At 52.9% G+C, this 17,395-nt stretch overlaps 1 protein-coding gene across 1 annotated transcript; it reads right to left on the reverse strand.

Annotated features, from left to right (window-relative positions):
- Window positions 1-1,305: 1,305 nt before the first annotated feature.
- LOC133360397 (sulfotransferase 1B1-like) lies at window positions 1,306-16,838 on the reverse strand. Its single transcript, XM_061579101.1, has 8 exons — window positions 16,516-16,838; window positions 12,255-12,493; window positions 10,981-11,115; window positions 10,612-10,709; window positions 8,221-8,347; window positions 6,452-6,546; window positions 4,442-4,622; window positions 1,306-4,058 (listed from the first exon to the last, which is right to left on the reverse strand). The coding sequence occupies exons 2-8, from the start codon at window positions 12,475-12,477 to the stop codon at window positions 3,910-3,912; spliced, it is 1,008 nt and encodes a 335-aa protein (XP_061435085.1). The 5' UTR covers window positions 12,478-12,493; window positions 16,516-16,838; the 3' UTR covers window positions 1,306-3,909.
- Window positions 16,839-17,395: the final 557 nt, after the last annotated feature.

Genomic DNA, 17,395 nt, shown 5'->3' on the forward strand with positions numbered 1-17,395 from the left:
AACGCTCTTCCCTTCATTTATTAGGAAGCCGCTGGAGTTGTGCACTTTGAATACATCGAGTTGATTTAAAACTCATTTCTTGGGGGCAGCTTTTTGTGTTGAGTTTGTTGTACTTCTCCTCGCACCTCCGATTAGCACGGTTGGCTGTGTACGGTGTGAAAGAAGTTCAACGTACTCTTTGGTTCTTTCGGTAAAGTCACGTAGGTGAAAATAAAATGAAAATAACTAAATTAAATCACGACGTTTCGGAAGCAACACAAGCCTCCGTCATCAGGTAACCAGCCACAGCAAGAAATAATTTGCTGTGGCTGTCCTGATGACGGAGGCTTGTGTTGGTTCTGAAACGTCGTGATTTAATTTAGTTATTTTCATTTTATTTTTATTTTCACCTACGTGACTTTACCGAAAGAACCAAAGAGTATGGATCCTTGCAGTCACAAAAACCTCAAATCTAGAAGTTCAACATACATACACTCGGTTCGATCACCACGCTTCAGGTCACAACAACAACACAACTCAGCCAACGTTCGCGACTAAGTGGTGGTAACGTCACCACGGCACCTATGCCAGGCTAGGTGCACCTTGAAAGCTATCACGTGAATTGTACAAGGTTCGTTGACAGCTCATGGGAGAGACCCAGATGCTTTGGGTTAACTGAGATGACTGGCAGATGCACCAGCCTGTACTCCCCCACTGTGGCACCTCTGCATTTTAGCCACCCAGCGCTCTGCCCGTTGTTGTGAGCGTCGCTTCTATGCCCTCTGTTGTTGTTGGAGGGCGACTGCTTCCAATCGCCCAGTAGCAGCGTCCTTCACGAGCCTCCTCCTCCACAGAGGCCGATGTTGACACCACTGGTACCAGTTATTAAAAAGTCCACTCAGCTCCATATCCTTTTGCACCGCATCACGCCATCTCTTCTCTAGTTCGTGCCGTGCCCGTTTAGCCCTCTCTATCCGGTGCCGGTCATCTGCAAGTCCTATCGGCTCCACGTCCTCCAAAATTTTAATTTGTCGTAGTAGTTTTTTTTTTCTTTCTAAAGACCGCTTTCGATTATTATTTTTGTTGGATTTTCGGATCGTTGGCGTTACCGAGTGATCGAACGCCGTCTTCGTGCTCGCGAAAGCGACGTCACCCGAGGCCACGTGACACCGATTATGACGGGGGATATGAAAAAAAATGAAGGCAAGTCGTGTCACAGGAAGCCGCACGTGACTTCCGGTGACGTCATGTTTTGGATAAATAAATAAAAATTAATCACCTTCGCCCACCGAGCATCCCGGCAAAGTCAGCAGGAAACGCCGCCGGTTTTGTTAGTAATCGTTGTTTAATAGCAGGAAATCAACATTGATAATGATGCATATATAAAAAAATATCGTCACGGCCTATAATTTGAGGGTGTAAGGGTGAGCGATACACCAGAAACTAGGGGGAGGAGGAGGTGGGGGTGGACACATGCGCCTTATAAACCCGTTTCGTCCCCCTCCATGGAACCGCTCACACGACAACGTTCTGGATGGTTATCGACCATAACAGGTTTATTTTTTTTGGAGGGGGGGAAGGAGTCAGATCGCGTAAATATATTTGTTGTGTCGTTAAACTCGCCACCACCCGACGCGGCCAAATTAGTGAAGGTTCCGTCAGGTCAACAGAACGTGGCCAATTCGTTACTAGAACGGCACACCGGTTGTGCGTTGGAGAGGAAACATTGTAAATGTTGTGGATTTGCTGTACTAGTGTAGTGGGTACAAACTTGAGAGGACTTCACTCTTTCATCATGGGACCTCTCACCCCAAACTCTCATTACTCTGGTATTGCGTTGTCTTTGAACTGTGCGCCTTTTGGCGTCATCTGGTCGAACACCATATGAGACTAGGCTCTAAAGAAAGCTGTCTCTGGTGTGGACCAATCAGTTTCAAAGACAATGCATAAATGATCAGAGTATTGTTTTTTGTTTGCATTTGACTGCAAGTATTGTGGTTAATGTAAGCATGATTCCTTGCAAAAGGTGTCAGTTGTGTTGCCAGAAAAAAGGGGAAAACCCCTATTAGTAGACTTCATTCTTCCCGAGGCAGCACAACATTACAATAACACAAAGGGGTACGGGCCCCTTCCACCCGATACCTAGGGAGGTATTCCCTCCAGGCTAGCCTGCCCTAACACTGGTTACGCTCTAACCTCTTCACTGGTTAAGCTTTGACCCGACCCTAGCCAGGGGTTCAGGTTCAGCACTTTGGGCTCTTCGCTTCGGGACTTCAAGGTGGCAGCTCCAAGGTGGCTCTTGAGTCTTCAGGTAAACGACGACTGCGGTCCCGTTCAGGGGACCGTCTTTTATACCGGATTCTGGCTCATTCTGCCCCTGGCCACTCCTCCCTTCTGGAACCGTCTGGAGGGGCCTGGGGAGTGACGTGATCCCCCAGCCCCAGAGGTCGCAAACGGGTTTTGATTCCTTACCCGTACCCGGCCGCACCAGGGTCACAAACGGGTACCCGTACCCGTACCCTACCCGTACCCGGCCGGGTATCGGGTAGGGTATCGGGTACCTGATTGCGACCTCTGGGATGAAGCCATGTTGCAGGCGCGGGTGGGTTGATTCTAGGAACTTGAATTGTGAGAAGAGACAAGACGTTGGGAAATGAGTGACAAACGGTGACTCACCAGTGACTCACGGCCTACCCGTACCCGTACCCGGCCGCACCAGGATCGCAAACGGGTACCCGGCCGGGTACGGCTACCCGGCCAGGTACGGGTAGGGTACGGGTAGCCGGGTATCGGGTAGGGTACGGGTATCGGGTACCCGGTTGTGACCTCTGCCCAGCCCCCTTCCTGGGAGTCTGGGGGATAACGTTGGCCCAACGGCCTGACTCATCACCATTAGACTCCCTTCTGCCCCCTGTTGACTCGAGGCCGTTATTACAGGCCACGAGTCGTGGCAATCGCGTACAGCACTCAACGATGCCGCTACGCTAGTAACGAATTGGCCACCTCCTACTTATTTTACAAGTAGTACTAATCGCATATCTGCATTTCCCATAATTATGCTAAATTCCTCTTGACATGCAAATTATTTTGTCAAGGCGCTCTTCCCCCCTCCATCCCAGCTTAAATAGTCGCTCCAAGCCTGGGGTGTTTCATTCAGACTCTGTCTTCTCGACAGACCTGTTCTCCACCTGAGGACGGCTGCTTGCGTTGTCGCCGAAACGTCGTGAGAATTATTTTATTATGTTTTATTTTTATTATTTTATTATTTCCATTCTACGTGGAAGATGGCCACGTTCCATTTACTTGGCTGTTCAATCGGCCGTGAAAGGTGGTGGCGGGCTTTAACGACGCATTTATATTTACGCGATCTAACCCCCCCCCTAAAAAACAACAACCTGTGTTATGAATAACAACCGTCGCGATAAAGAGCAATAATTACAATTTCCTTTTTAACCCACGAAATCTTCAGTGAGTCTCAAGGATCGTTTTTCCGGATTAGTGCCGCTCCACTGGAATGTTTCGATCAAACTCATATCCTCCCGAGCGGCCTGGGAAGTAAAACCAATCGCGTGCCCCCCAGAAGAAAATCCTACGATCACGACAGAGGGTGGGGCAGAGGTCGCAACCGGGTACCCGATAACCCGTACCCTACCCGATACCCGGCTACCCATACCCGGCCGTTTGCGACCCTGGTGCGGCCGGGTACGGGTACGGGTAGGCCGTGAGTCACCGGTGAGTAACCGTTTGTCACTCATTTCGGGTAGGGTACGGGTACGGGTAGCGTACGGGTACCCATACCCGGCCGGGTACGGGTTACGCGTTTGCGACCCTGGTGCGGCCGGGTACGGGTAAGGAATCAAAACCCGTTTGCGACCTCTGGGGTGGGGGTAGGAGGGGTGGAGTGGCGGAGAAGACCCCGCACGGATGGATTCAAGAATCCACCGCCGCCCGCCCCGCGAGCCCCTGCGGCAGGTCGTGTCGGAAGGAGAGGGAGGTGCCGGCCATCCTCTTTGCGTACACCTCGTCAAACTCCTCGTTCTGCGCCACCGTGAAGTGGTTCCGCCAGTCACCCACCGAGCCTGCCGCCACGCATGGAGCACGGTCACAACCACGACGGTGATGACGGTGACGGTGGTGATGATAGTGATGATGATAACGATGACGATCGTGGTGATGATGATCATAGTGCTGATGATGATGACGATAGTGATGATGATGATCATAGTGTTGATGATGATGTGATGATGATAATGATGATGATATTGATGATGATAATAGTAATGATGATGACAATGACGATAGTGATGATGATGATGATGACGATCGTGATGATGATGACGACGGCGTTGATTATGATGGCAGCGTTGATGACGACAACGACAACGATGACGGCAGTCATGATGATGACGGTGGCAATAACAACGACGGCAGCGACCACGTTGGACACAACCGAGCGCTGCACCTTTGCGCATGAAGGGCGACACGGAGTGGTCCATGACGCAGCTGGGCAGCGAAGTGTAGTTCGCCATGGGATTGTCCCTCATCTGCTCAAAGCTCGTGTGGTGGACAATCTTCTCCAGCGCCTCCTCCGGCAGGCGGACCTCCAGGAACTCGGCCACCTGCTCCACTGCAGCTCTGGGGTTCTGCAACACGCAAAAGGCAAAGATCCCCCGTATAGCCTCAAGCACAACTGCTGGGGCAAAGTGCTGCTCGTAGCAAGTAGCACCTATGAAGGCCTTCTCGGCACGCGAAGGGGTGGGTGGCAGTGGTCGCAACCGGGTACCTGATACCCGTACCCTACCCGATACCCGGCTACCCGTACCCTGGTGCGGCCGGGTACGGGTACGGGTAGGCCGTGAGTCACTGGTGAGTAATCGTTTGTCACTCATTTCGGGTAGGGAACGGCTACTCGTACCCGGCCGGGTATGGGTACGGGTACCCATTTGCGACCCTAATACGGCCGGGTACGGGTAAGGAATCAAAACCCGTTTGCGACCTCTGGTGGGTGGCCAGCACCACGGCCGGCCTCCTGTATACCAGGCAAGGTAGTTAACATCTCGCCATCTACCACCACTATGTCCACGAACGCTCTCACGGTCACCCGCTGCTTTAAATACCGAGCAGTCATGAGACCCCGTGAGGCTTTCCTGGGTAAACAAGCATATTAACAATGATCATTATCACTACCATCAACCACTACCTTTACTGCCATTACCATCACTATTACCATCATCACCACCACCACCACAAACAATGAAAACAAAGACCTCTCTCATAGCCTCAACAAACTGTTGGGGCAAGTGCTGTTAGCGAGCACCTGTGAAGGTCGGCACGGCACACGAGGGGGTGGGTGGCCAGCACCACGCCCGGCCGCCTTTGTCTCCCTAATGGCGATGTTTACGCACTGCACCAGGTACTCGTTTGAGGCTGAGTGGACCTAGGGAAGGCTCAGGACCGGTTCGAATAATCGTCACCACACTGAGCCGATGCCATTGAGAACCACGCAACAAAGACAAAGGTCCCCAATATAGGCTTCAACAGGCCGTTGGGGCAAGTGCTGTTAGCGAGCAGCACCTATGAAGCAGAGGTCGCAAACGGGTTTTGATTCCTTACCCGTATCCGTACCCGGCCGCACCAGAGTCGCAAACGGGTACCCGTACCCGGCCGGGTACGGGTACCCGTTCCCTACCCGTACCCTACCCGAAATGAGTGACAAACGGTGACTCACCAGTGACTCACGGCCTACCCGTACCCGGCCGCACCAGGGTCGCAAACGGCCACCGGGTATTGGGTAGGGTACGGGTATCGGGTACCCGGTTGCGACCTCTGCTATGAAGGTGAGTGGCCGTGTGTATGAGTGAGTCGATAGGCAAGTTCGTGGATGAGTGGGTGAACGTGCGGGTGATTGAGTGAACAACTGAGTGATTGATTAAGTGGCTGGGCCACTTAATGCACATTTGAACCTCATGGTGGGACCCCGGGGTCCCGAATAAACGGAAGTCAAAATCGTAATGTATTTAATCTAGAATTGAAGCTTTCGTGACTGCAGAAATTATACTCATTGGTTTTTTTCGGTAAAGTCACGTATGTAGAAATATTGGTGAAAAAGAGCAAAGTTTTAGTTTACATGATCATATAATGTTTAGGCGAGAGCCAGGGGCTTATGGGACCCAGGGGTCCAGCCATAAGGTTAATTTGAGCGACCGAGTGAGTGAATTCATTATTTACCGAATGAGCGAATGACTGATTAACTGAGTTCACTAGTGAGTGACTAAGCAAGTGATTGAATGAGTGAATGAGTGAGTGACCGAGCCAATCAGCTGAGCTAACGAGTGACTGAGCAAGTGACTGAACGAATGAATGAGTGAGTGACCAAGCCAATCAGCTGAGCTAACGAGTGACTAAGCAAGTGATTAAATGAGCGGGCTGAGTTGATCACAACGGACGAATGAATGAATGAATGAGCCAGCACCTCCTTCATGTCTTCGTAGAGGAGGTAGAGGATGCGGTGATGCTCCCTCTTGTCCCAATACCCGAGCACGTGATCCCACCAGCACCCCCACGGGACTGCACACAAAAGACAAATATGCCCCGTGTAGCCTTAGCGGACTGCTGGGGCAAGTGCTGTTAGTGAGCGTCCGACAGCCTCTGTATCCCCAGTGCTGATTTTCACACCGCACCAGGTATGCGTACTCATTTAAGGCCGAGTCGATCTAGGGCCCCCGTGAGCGGGAATCGAACTCGGGTAGCCGGGTTCGTAGCATGGCGTGCTAACCGCTGCACCACCGCTCCCTATGGCACTGCTGAGCCCAATGGGGCCTCACCAGCTACAGTAATAAAGCCTGAGTCGATGGGTCGATGGGTCTATGGGTCTCTATGTAACTCTATGAATCTCCGTGCCACTCTATGAATCTCTGTCAATCTATGGATCTCTATGTAATTATGTGGATCGCTATGTAACTCTGCAGATCTCTCAATTAGCTCTATGGGTCTGTGTGTAAATATATTGGTCTCTACGTAATTCTACGGGTCTCTATGTAACTCTATGAATCTCTGTACCATTCTATTAATCTCTGTAAATCTACGGATCTCTATGTAATTATGTACATCCCGATGTAACTCTATAGATTTCTAAAGTAACTCTATGCGTCTGTATGTACTGTAACGATATGATTCTCTATGGATCTCTATAACTCTCTATTTAACTCTATGAGTCTCTACGTAACTCTATGGGTCTCTAAGTAACTCTACAGGTCTCTATGTAACTGCCACTACTGTCCACGGTCTTGGGCTGTGGTCGTTCTTGCAACAAGCCCTGCGGTGGCTAGGAGATGTTAACTACCTCGCCTGGTATACAGGAGGTCGTGGGTTCAATTCCCAACCCGACGACTGCTGTATATTTGGAGTTTGCGTCTCTCTTTCACCCCGTGGTAACGTGGATTTTTCTCCGGGCCCTCCGGTTTTTCCCTCCACATTTAGAATCAACGTCACACGTTTAGAGTATTTGCGCTGCTATACATTTCCACGCAATGACGATCAGCCACTCACTTCGTTGAGCTATCATTTGTGACGGCAAGCTCGCTTCTGAAACAAGATGTTACACAGCTCGGTGGGGCCATACCTGGTACAAATAAAACGTTTTTAGTCTCCAACAAGGCCAATGTGACCCCTTCCCCCGCCCCCGTGCCATGCACCCGGCGACCCGAGATCGATTCCCACTCACGGCCAACATCAGTGGCAAATATCTGAACTGCTGCTGGGCCTCCCCCTAGGTCTACAGCTTAGCGGGGGCCTTACCTGGTAACAATTACAAATATAAATCTCGTTGAGTTTTAGAGGGGGAGGCGGTGGCTGGGGTTGAGGCTCCGCGGCTGAGACAACGGAGCACCGGGACCAGAGGTCGCAACCGGGTACCCGATACCCGTACCCTACCCGATACCCGGCTACCCGTACCCGGCCGGGTACGGATAGCCGTTTGCGACCCTGGTGCGGCCGGGTACGGGTAGGCCGTGAGTCACCGGTGTGTAACCGTTTGTCACTCATTTCGGGTAGGGTACGGGTACGGGTAGGGAACGGCTACCCGTACCCGGCCGGGTATGGGTAGCCGGGTATCGGGTAGCGTACGGGTACCCGTTCCCCGGCCGGGTACGGGTACCCGTTTGCGACCCTGGTGCGGCCGGGTACGGGTACGGGTAAGGAATCAAAACCCGTTTGCGACCTCTGACCGGGACTCGAGTTTACCTGCGCCGTCCAGGTGCGTACGGAAGTACTCGTCCCAGGTACCGGGGTCCGGTTGTCCGAAGTTCATCTTCGCGAAGTAGAAGCACGACACCATCACGTCCTTGGCGTTGCGGGCCAGGTAGATGACCTGCGGCGTCAAGGGGAAGGCGACGTCAACACGGCCGCGTCAGGTGTGGGTGCGGGTGGGTGGGTGTGGGTGGGTGAATGTGGATGTTTATGTGTATCGGTGGGTGAGTGAGTGTGTATGTCTATGTGTATCGGTGGGTGAGTGAGTGTGTATGTCGATCGGTGGGTGAGTGTGGGTGGGTGAGTGTGGGTGAGTGTGTACGTCTATGTGTATCAGTGGGTGAGTGTGGGTGGGTGAGTGTGGGTGGGTGAGTGTGTATGTCTATCGGTGGGTGAGTGTGGGTGGGTGAGTGTGGGTGAGTGTGTACGTCTATGTGTATCGGTGGGTGAGTGTGGGTGGGTGAGTGTGGGTGGGAGAGTGTGTATATCTATCGGTGGGTGAGTGTGGGTGGGTGAGTGTGGGTGGGTGAGTGTGTATGTCTATCGGTGGGTGAGTGTGGGTGGGTGAGTGTGGGTGAGTGTGTATGTCGATCGGTGGGTGAGTGTGGGTGGGTGAGTGTGGGTGAGTGTGTATGTCTATGTGTATCGGTGGGTGAGTGTGGGTGAGTGTGGGTGGGTGGGTGAGTGAGTGAGTGTGGGTGGGTGTGTATCTGTATCGGTGGGTGAGTGTGGGTGGGGCAGGAGACTGCCAAACAACAGGGAGTGGCTCTTCTGAACAAAAGAATTAAGGGGGCATGGGAACGTGGCGGTGAGGTGTGGGAAGATGTAAGCCCCAGGCTACTTTGGGCTCGCCTTCCCATCAACCAGAGGCGAGGAGTGGTGGTCATGGTTACTTATGCCCCCACCGAAGACGAACATCCATGGAGGGATGCAGGCAAAGCCGATGAGTCAGATGCCTTCTATGACCTCCTGTCACAGGTGCTGGCTAAAGTGTCCATTCGGGATAGAGTCATCTTGTTGGGTGACTTCAATGCCCGAGTTGGTCATGATGTTGGCACCTGGTCTGGAGTGATTGGAGGGCATGGGCCAGATCAGCTCAATAACAATGGTAGGAGGCTGCTAGATTTGTGTGCAGCCCATGGGCTTGTAATTACCAACATGCTCTTCCGGCATCGGCGCATCCACACAACATCATGGATGCATGCCGGGTCCAAGCAAGAACATCTGCTGGACTACATAGTGACGGACCAGCGGATGCGAGCCCATGTTCTTGACACCAGGACCTACCGTGGAGCTGATCTGCTCTCTGATCATCGACTAGTCATCTGCAAGATGCGCCTGCCATTCTTACACTCCGGTGGTGGGTGTACACCCAGGACCCAATTCCAACCTAAAGTGGCCTGGTCTCAGTTAGCTGATGAAAGTTGCAAGCGAGAATTTCATCATCGCTTGCGGCTGGGGTTGGCATCGTCCCCCACTCCTCCTGATGTCGAGGGTAAATGGGCGAGGTTTAGGACTGTGACTCATGTAGCTGCAGTGGCTGCTTTGGGTACGTGGTCCAGACCTCTCCAAGTGAAATTCTGAGGGAGAGTGGCGTTTCTGCACAGACTGCCCTATATAACATCATAACAAGTCTTGACCACTGAACGGGTTCCGCAGGATTTGAAGGATGCCCTGGTGGTCCCCCTCTTTAAGAAGGGCGATCGCACAGACTGTAACAACTACAGGGGCATCTCACTCCTCAATGTGCTGGGAAGGATTATTCAACATCGCCTTGCTCGGCACGCTGAGGAGAGGCTTGTGGAGCCCCAATGCGGTTTCAGGAAAAGGCGGTCCTGCACAGATGCCATATTTTCTGTCCGTCTGCTACAGCAGAGGTGTAGGGAATTCCAACACGACCTACATCTCTGCTTTATTGACCTGGTCAAGGCCTATGATACCATCAATAGGCCTGGGCTCTGGGTTGTTCGTCGTGCTTTCGGAGTCCCTGACCTTCTGCTCACGATCATTAAGGACCTTCATGATGGTGAGCGGGCCCGGGTAAAACTACGTGGCCGGGAGTCAGAGCCATTCCCTGTACACCTTGGGGTGCAACAAGGATGTCCTCTGTCATCTCGGTCATCTCAGTCAGTCGACCCGTGGCACCTGGGTCTGCCCCGTGACCTCCTGCCAGCGGGCCTTCGACACTTTACGTGGCCTCAAGGTGAACATGGTCTGGCACAAGCGTCGTGGTGACGTCACCGCCACTTAGTGGCTAATGGCAGTTGTTGTTGTTGTTGTTGAGTGTGGGTGGGTGGGTGAGTGTGGGTGGGTGGGTGAGTGTGGGTGGGTGGGTGAGTGTGGGTGGGTGAATGAAACCATGAGAGAATGAATGAATTAATGGACCTTGGAGTTATTGTCCCAGAATGATTTGGGCACCAGCTGGTAGGGGAGGTGCGTTTTGATGACTCGGGGAGATGGAAGCTGCTCAATCTGATCAATCCCTGCAGCACAAACGCTTCACTCTCAACAACGATAACAGCAACAACATCAACAACAACAAAAGTGACGACCCTGAGAAACCCAGGACGGGTGGAAACCCCAACCCTAACCCTGGGACCCCCATGCTTTGGAGGAGAGGACAATACTGGGTAAACCTGAACAGGTGGCAACTCCAACCCTAACCCTGGCAGCTCCGTGCTTTGGACGAAAGAACGATCCTCAGTAAAATCCAGGACAGGTGGCAACCCCGGTGGAAGGAGGACGGCATCGCACCGCTGAGAATGCTGAAGTCGGGCACCGCCGACATCTCGAGGAAGGGCACCCGCTTGTCGGTGGGCGCTCGCTTACAGCGCTCGACGTCCCCGCGACCAAGGATGGCGTCCACAATCTCCTGGAGCCACGTCGTCCCTGCGGGCGGGGCGGCAAAAACGACGGGAAGACGCGGCGCCGAGGTTGCCACGCTGTGGACGCGCGCGTGTACCACCCTCGCCCACGAGACGGGCTCTCGCACCGACCGATGCCAACGCGGCCGCCGCTCGCCACGGAGTGACGGTGGCGTCGCCGCGGCGCCTGTGCCCAGGCCAGGTGCACTTTGAGGCGATCGCGTGAGGCGTCGAAGGCCTCGCTGGCAGGGGGCCACATGGCTGACTGAGAAAAAAATAATAAATAATAAGGCGTCCATACAGATTGCTTTAAAATGTGAATTGCTTTAAAGTAGCGAATTAATTGATTATTGATGCCGATTTGATACAGGCATGCATTGTCACCGGGTCTAAGTATGTGTGCAAAATGTGGAATTGATTGGGCAACGGGAAGTGGACGAAATTTTGATTACAAGATTTGACCCAGACAGACAGAGGAATCAAGTTAAGTAAAACCGTTGAAAAACTGGTAGCTCCTTCATTTTAGCGCACTTAAGCATACTCATTGAAGCACACTCACTGACAAATGCCAACTAAGACAACGATCCCCTGTGTAGCCTTAACAGACTGTAGGGGCAAGTGCTGTTAGCGAGCACCTATGAAGGCTGGAACGGTTGGCTGTGAGTGGGAATTGAACCCTGGTTGCGGGGTTCATAGCACAGCGTGCTAACCGCTACACTACCACTCCCCCTCCACACACAGAGACACACTCACTGATACTCACTGGCACACACTCACTGACGCACACTCACTGACACAAGGACACTCTTGCACACAAAAACAAAGATCCCCATGTTGAATTCGGAGTAGGCGACAATGATGATAACGATGATGATGATGATGATGCTGATGATGATGACGCTGATGACAATTATGACGACGACGATGATGACAATGATGAAGACAATGATCACGATGATGAAAATGATGACGATGATGATGGCGACGACGACGATGACGACGATGATGACGAATGATAAAAACGATGACGACGATGACATTGATGATGACGATGATGAATACGACGTTGATGATGGCGATGACGATGATGATGACGATGATGAATACGACGAAGAAGATGACGATGACGATAACGATGACGACGCTGCAACGGTGCTCGTCAACCTGATTTGGGGTAGGTGGAGATGACGATGTCCTCGGGCTGTGCACGGAAGGCGCTCTTCTCCTCCCAGTCTTGGAAGAACACCTCCGCCATGGGGATGCCCTCCACGTAGCCCAAGCGGGGCCGCTGCAGGTGCGTGGGCGGACCGTCCGCTGGGCCCGACGGAGGCCCATGGCCGGGCCTTGTCGCCGACCCTTCGGCCGTGTTGCCGCCTCGGCCCGACATGCCTCCTTGCCTGGAGCTGAAATAAAAAGTAAAATAAAAAACACAACACATACACACACACCGGGCAAAAGTAAACCAGTGTTTACACTATGGGAACCTCATTTGCCAGTAAAAATATGATAATTGGTTTTTTACCCTTCTATCTGGCACCGAAAACTGACATCTTTTTACAAGGAGTCATGTTTGCATACACCACAATACCTGCAGTCATAATACAAACAAAAGACATAACTCTGATAATGTATGCACTGTCCTTGAAGTTGATTGGTCCACACCCGAGACAGCTTTCCTTAGAGCCTAGTCTCACATGGGTTGGACCAGTGCGCCTTTTGGCGTCATCTGGTCTAACACTGCTTGAGACGAGGCTATGAAGAAAGCGGTCTCTGGTGTGGACCAGTCAGTTTCAAGGACAATGCATCTATTATCAAAGTATGTTTTTTGTTTGATTTCTGACCACACGCATTGTGGTTAATGCAGACATGATTCCTTGTAAAAGGTTTCAGTTTGGTGTCTTAAAATCTTAACACGACTGTTTTGTTGCCAAAGGGGAAAACCCTATTACCAATTGTTAGAAATGTGTTTTTACGAGAAAAATGCATTTCTCATCATCAGCTGCTTGTTGGGGAGGCTCCCCCGTGTAGCCTTTGACAAACTTTTGGGGCAAGTGCTTGTCAGTGATCACCCCCTCGTACAAAGACAAAGATCCCCCGTGTAGCCTTTGACATACTTTTGGGGCAAGTGCTTGTTAGTGATCACCCCCTCGTACAAAGACAAAGATCCCCCGTGTAGCCTTTGACAAACTTCTGGGGCAAGTGCTGTTAACGATCACCCCCTCGTACAAAGACAAAGATCCCCCGTGTAGCCATTGACAAACTTCTGGGGCAAGTGCTGTTATCGATCACCCCCTCGTACAAAGACAAAGATCCCCCGTGTAGCCTTTGACAAACTTCTGGGGCAAGTGCTGTTATCGATCACCCCCTCGTACAAAGACAAAGCTCCCCCGTGTAGCCTTTGACAAACTTCTGGGGCAAGTGCTTGTCAGTGATCACCCCCTCGTACAAAGACAAAGATCCCCCGTGTAGCCTTTGACAAACTTCTGGGGCAAGTGCTTGTCAGCGATCACCTTCTCGTACAAAGACAAAGCTCCCCCGTGTAGCCTTGAACGACCTCTGGGCCAAGTGCCATCGAACCACCCCACTCCATCGTGCCAAGGTCCCATCTCCCACCAGCACTAAGCCCTCAAAGTACAGTAGAGTTACACTCCCTGTAGACACACACACGGCAACCACGAACACCACCCCCACCACCCCCACCACCACCACCTCCTCCTCCTTCAAACCGCGAGACAAAGAACCTCCACACGGCAGCCTTGACGTTAGCACTCCCCACTCCCCCACTACCCCACCACTATCCCACCCACCACTATCCCACCCCCCACCACTACCCCACCACTCTCCCCTCCCACCACTTCCCCACCACTACCCCACCCACCACTACCCCCACCCCACCACTACCCCACCCACCACTCTCACCACCCACCACTACCCCACCCACCACTACCCCCACCCCCCACTACCCCACCCACCACTCTCACCACCCACCACTCTCACCACCCACCACTACCCCCCCACCACTACCCCACCCACCACTCCCCCACCCCCACTACCCCACCCACCACTCTCACCACCCACCACTCTCAACACCCACCACTCCCCCACCCACCACACCCCCACCCACCACTCCCCACCCCCCACTCCCCCACCCCCCACCCCCCACTCCCCCACCCCCCACTACCCCCCACCCCCCACTCCCCTACCCCCCACTACCCCCCACCCCCCACTCCCCCACCCCCCACTACCCCCCACCCCCCACTCCCCTACCCCCCACTACCCTACCCCCCACCCCCCACCCCCACTCCCCCCCACCCCCCACTACCCCACTACCCCACCCCCAGGCTTCCCACCCAGCCCATCCACGCACAACGGGAGGGAGTGGGGGGAGTCTTTAAATCAGAACTATTTATTGAAAAGTTTGCAGGCGGAATCCGATGAGCCATCAAGCTCTTTGGTCGTGTTGTTTGTTGTTGTTGTTTGTGGTTGTTGTAAGCAGGACAAGCTCGCGAGAGCGGTGCAAACTACAGGATGGGGCGAGTGAACGAATCAGCCACAACACGGGCACGAATACGACACTCAACCATCACCTGAATTTTTTTTTTAAAGCGACACAGTCCATCGTGAATGACGAAGCAGCTTCGAGAACGTGGGCCCCCCACCCACCCACCCAGGGACCCCCCCAACCACCCACCTCCTCCTCGTTTGGACATTCGAGACAGCGGGCAGAGAGCGTGCTAACACGGCACACTTAGGAACGGCATAAGGGGCCGTCCATAAATGACGTCACGCGATTTTGGACGATTTTTTTACCCCATCCCCCCCACCTTTGTCACACGGAGTCACAAAAAGTCAGACCCCCCCCCCTCAAATATGACGTCACAAAGCTCTGCCCCCCCCCCCAAAAACCATATTTCTATTTTGAAAATAAAACATGCTTCAAATCGCTTTAAATTATTGTCATTGTAGTGCGTGTTTAATGTGGCTCTGCACTCTGATGTTGTAGGAGAAAACATTTATTAAAAAGTCTATTTCACTAAGTAGAACGTGTTGTCTATATTTATTTAAAGTTGCGCATTTTGATGTGACGTCACATTTCTCACCCCCCCCCCCCCTTCGTCACACATCGTCACAAATATCTGACCCCCCCCCCAACCCCCCTAGGTGCGTGACGTCATTTATGGACGGCCCCTTAGATCGCGTAAATATATAAACACGTGTCGTGAAACCCGCCACCAACAGCAAATTAAAGGGTTTGTCACGTGAACAGAACGTGGCCAATTCGTCACTGGTACAGCATCATCGATTGTGTTTTAAGAACAAATCCACAACATTTACAACCGGCACGGTACACGAGGGGGTGGGTGGCCAGCACCACGCCCGGCCGCCTTTGTCTCCCCGGTGGCGATGTTTTACACCGCACCAGGTACTCATTTGAGGCTGAGTCGACCTAGGGGAGGCCCGGGACCGGTTCAGATAATCGTCACTGGTGTTGACCTTGAGCAGGAATCGAACCCGTGTCACCGGGTTCATAGCGCAGCGCGCTAACCGCTGCACCACCGCTCCCCCACGCTTTTGTTTTTACGATCAGTGGAAACAAGAAGATGCTCGGTGTAGTCGGCACTTTGCTTCGTTTATCATTTCGTAAAAAAATGTTTTACATTTTTTAACTTTGCTTAATGTAAACCCCCACCTCTCACTCTCTCGCTCACTCTCTCGCTCACTCTCTCTCGCTCACTCTATCTCGCTCACTCTATCTCGCTCACTCTCTATCGCTCACTCTCTATCGCTCTCTGTCTCGCTCACTCTCTATCGCTCACTCTCTCGCTCACTCTCTATCGCTCACTCTATCTCGCTCACTCTCTATCGCTCACTCTCTCGCTCACTCTCTATCGCTCACTCTCTATCGCTCACTCTCTCGCTCACTCTCTATCGCTCTCTGTCTCGCTCACTCTCTATCGCTCACACTCTATCGCTCACTCTCTCTCGCTCACTCTCTCGCTCACTCTGTCTCGCTCACTCTCTATCGCTCACTCTCTATCGCTCACTCTCTCTCGCTCACTCTCTCGCTCACTCTGTCTCGCTCACTCTCTATCGCTCACTCTCTCTCGCTCACTCTCTCGCTCACTCTCTCGCTCACTCTCTATCGCTCACTCTCTATCGCTCACTATCGCTCACTATCGCTCTCTGTCTCGCTCACTCTCTATCGCTCACTCTCTCTCGCTCACTCTCTATCACTCACTATCGCTCACTATCGCTCTCTCTATCGCTCACTCTCTATCGCTCACTCTCGCTCACTCTCTCTCGCTCACTCTCTCGCTCACTCTCGTTCTGCACGCAGCCCTTCTCGCAGTCCAACGGCCTCCGACGGGTAGCAAACTCCCCCCCCCCCACCCCCTGTTTTGACAAAAGTATCGAAAAGTCTCACCCGCGCTAAACGATCGCTTCAACGGTGAAAGGCGCCGCGCCAAGCGAAGATCTTCTCAAACCCTCCCCCCCCCCCTAAAACAAAAATCTCAGGGCGAAAGTTGTCCGTCTGAGAAAAGAAATGGGTCGTTGCAACGTGTGACTTGCGTGCCGAAACTTCTTTCGCGCCGTACGTAGCCAACCGTGCTTCTTAATAATGCACGGGCACGCGTGCGCGCTTGTCCGTCTGCGAGCGACGATCCGGGGCTAGGTCCTTGAGAAGCTCCGGTTCCCCGACGGCACCACGCAAAGACGGAGAGGGGAAGGGAGGTTTGTAGTTTTGTGCATTGTAATGAACGCGGAGGCAACGTTACATCACCACCCACCCCCCCCCAGCACGAACCCAACCAACAGCAAGCCGCCACCACTTCTCGCTCGCTCGCTCGCTCTCTCTCTCTCTTGTTGCGAGCGAATCGTAGGAGAGTTGTCATGTTCTTCTCACGCGATGTTGGTAGAAGGAGGTCGAGGGAGGGAGGGGAGGGAGGAGGGGAGGGAGAGAAGGGAAGGGAGGGAGACAGGGAGGGGAGGAAGAGAAGGGGGGGGTTTACATAAAGCAAAGTTTAAAAATGTAAAAAAAAATTACGAAATGATGAACGAAGCAAAGTGCTGACTACACCGAGCATCTTCTTGTTTCCACTGATGGTAAAAAATAAAATAAAGGGGAGGGAGGGGAGGGAGGGAGGCAGGGAGGGGAGGGGAGGGAGAGAAGGGAGGAAAGGAGTGAGGGGAGGGAGGCAGGGAGGGGAGGGAGGCAGGGAGGGGAGGGGAGGGAGGGATGGGAGGGAGGGAGGACGGGAGGGGAGGGAGAGAAGGGAGGGAGGGGAGGGAGAGAAGGGAGGGAA

Source organism: Lethenteron reissneri, chromosome 68 (assembly GCF_015708825.2).
Source record: "Lethenteron reissneri isolate LAM-NWPU_2019-01 chromosome 68, ASM1570882v1, whole genome shotgun sequence".
Classification (NCBI taxonomy): Eukaryota; Metazoa; Chordata; class Hyperoartia; order Petromyzontiformes; family Petromyzontidae; genus Lethenteron; species Lethenteron reissneri.

What these genes read in the sequence shown, in the direction of transcription:
- LOC133360397 (XM_061579101.1), bottom strand. Translation starts at nt 12,477, where the DNA reads ATGTCGGGCCGAGGCGGCAACACGGCCGAAGGGTCGGCGACAAGGCCC. An exon ending in TACGCACCTGGACGGCGCAG is followed by an intron (nt 6,547 to 8,220) that starts GTAAACTCGAGT and finishes TTTTGTGTGCAG; the next exon opens with TCCCGTGGGGGTGCTGGTGG. An exon ending in TCTACGAAGACATGAAGGAG is followed by an intron (nt 4,623 to 6,451) that starts GTGCTGGCTCAT and finishes TGCGTGTTGCAG; the next exon opens with AACCCCAGAGCTGCAGTGGA.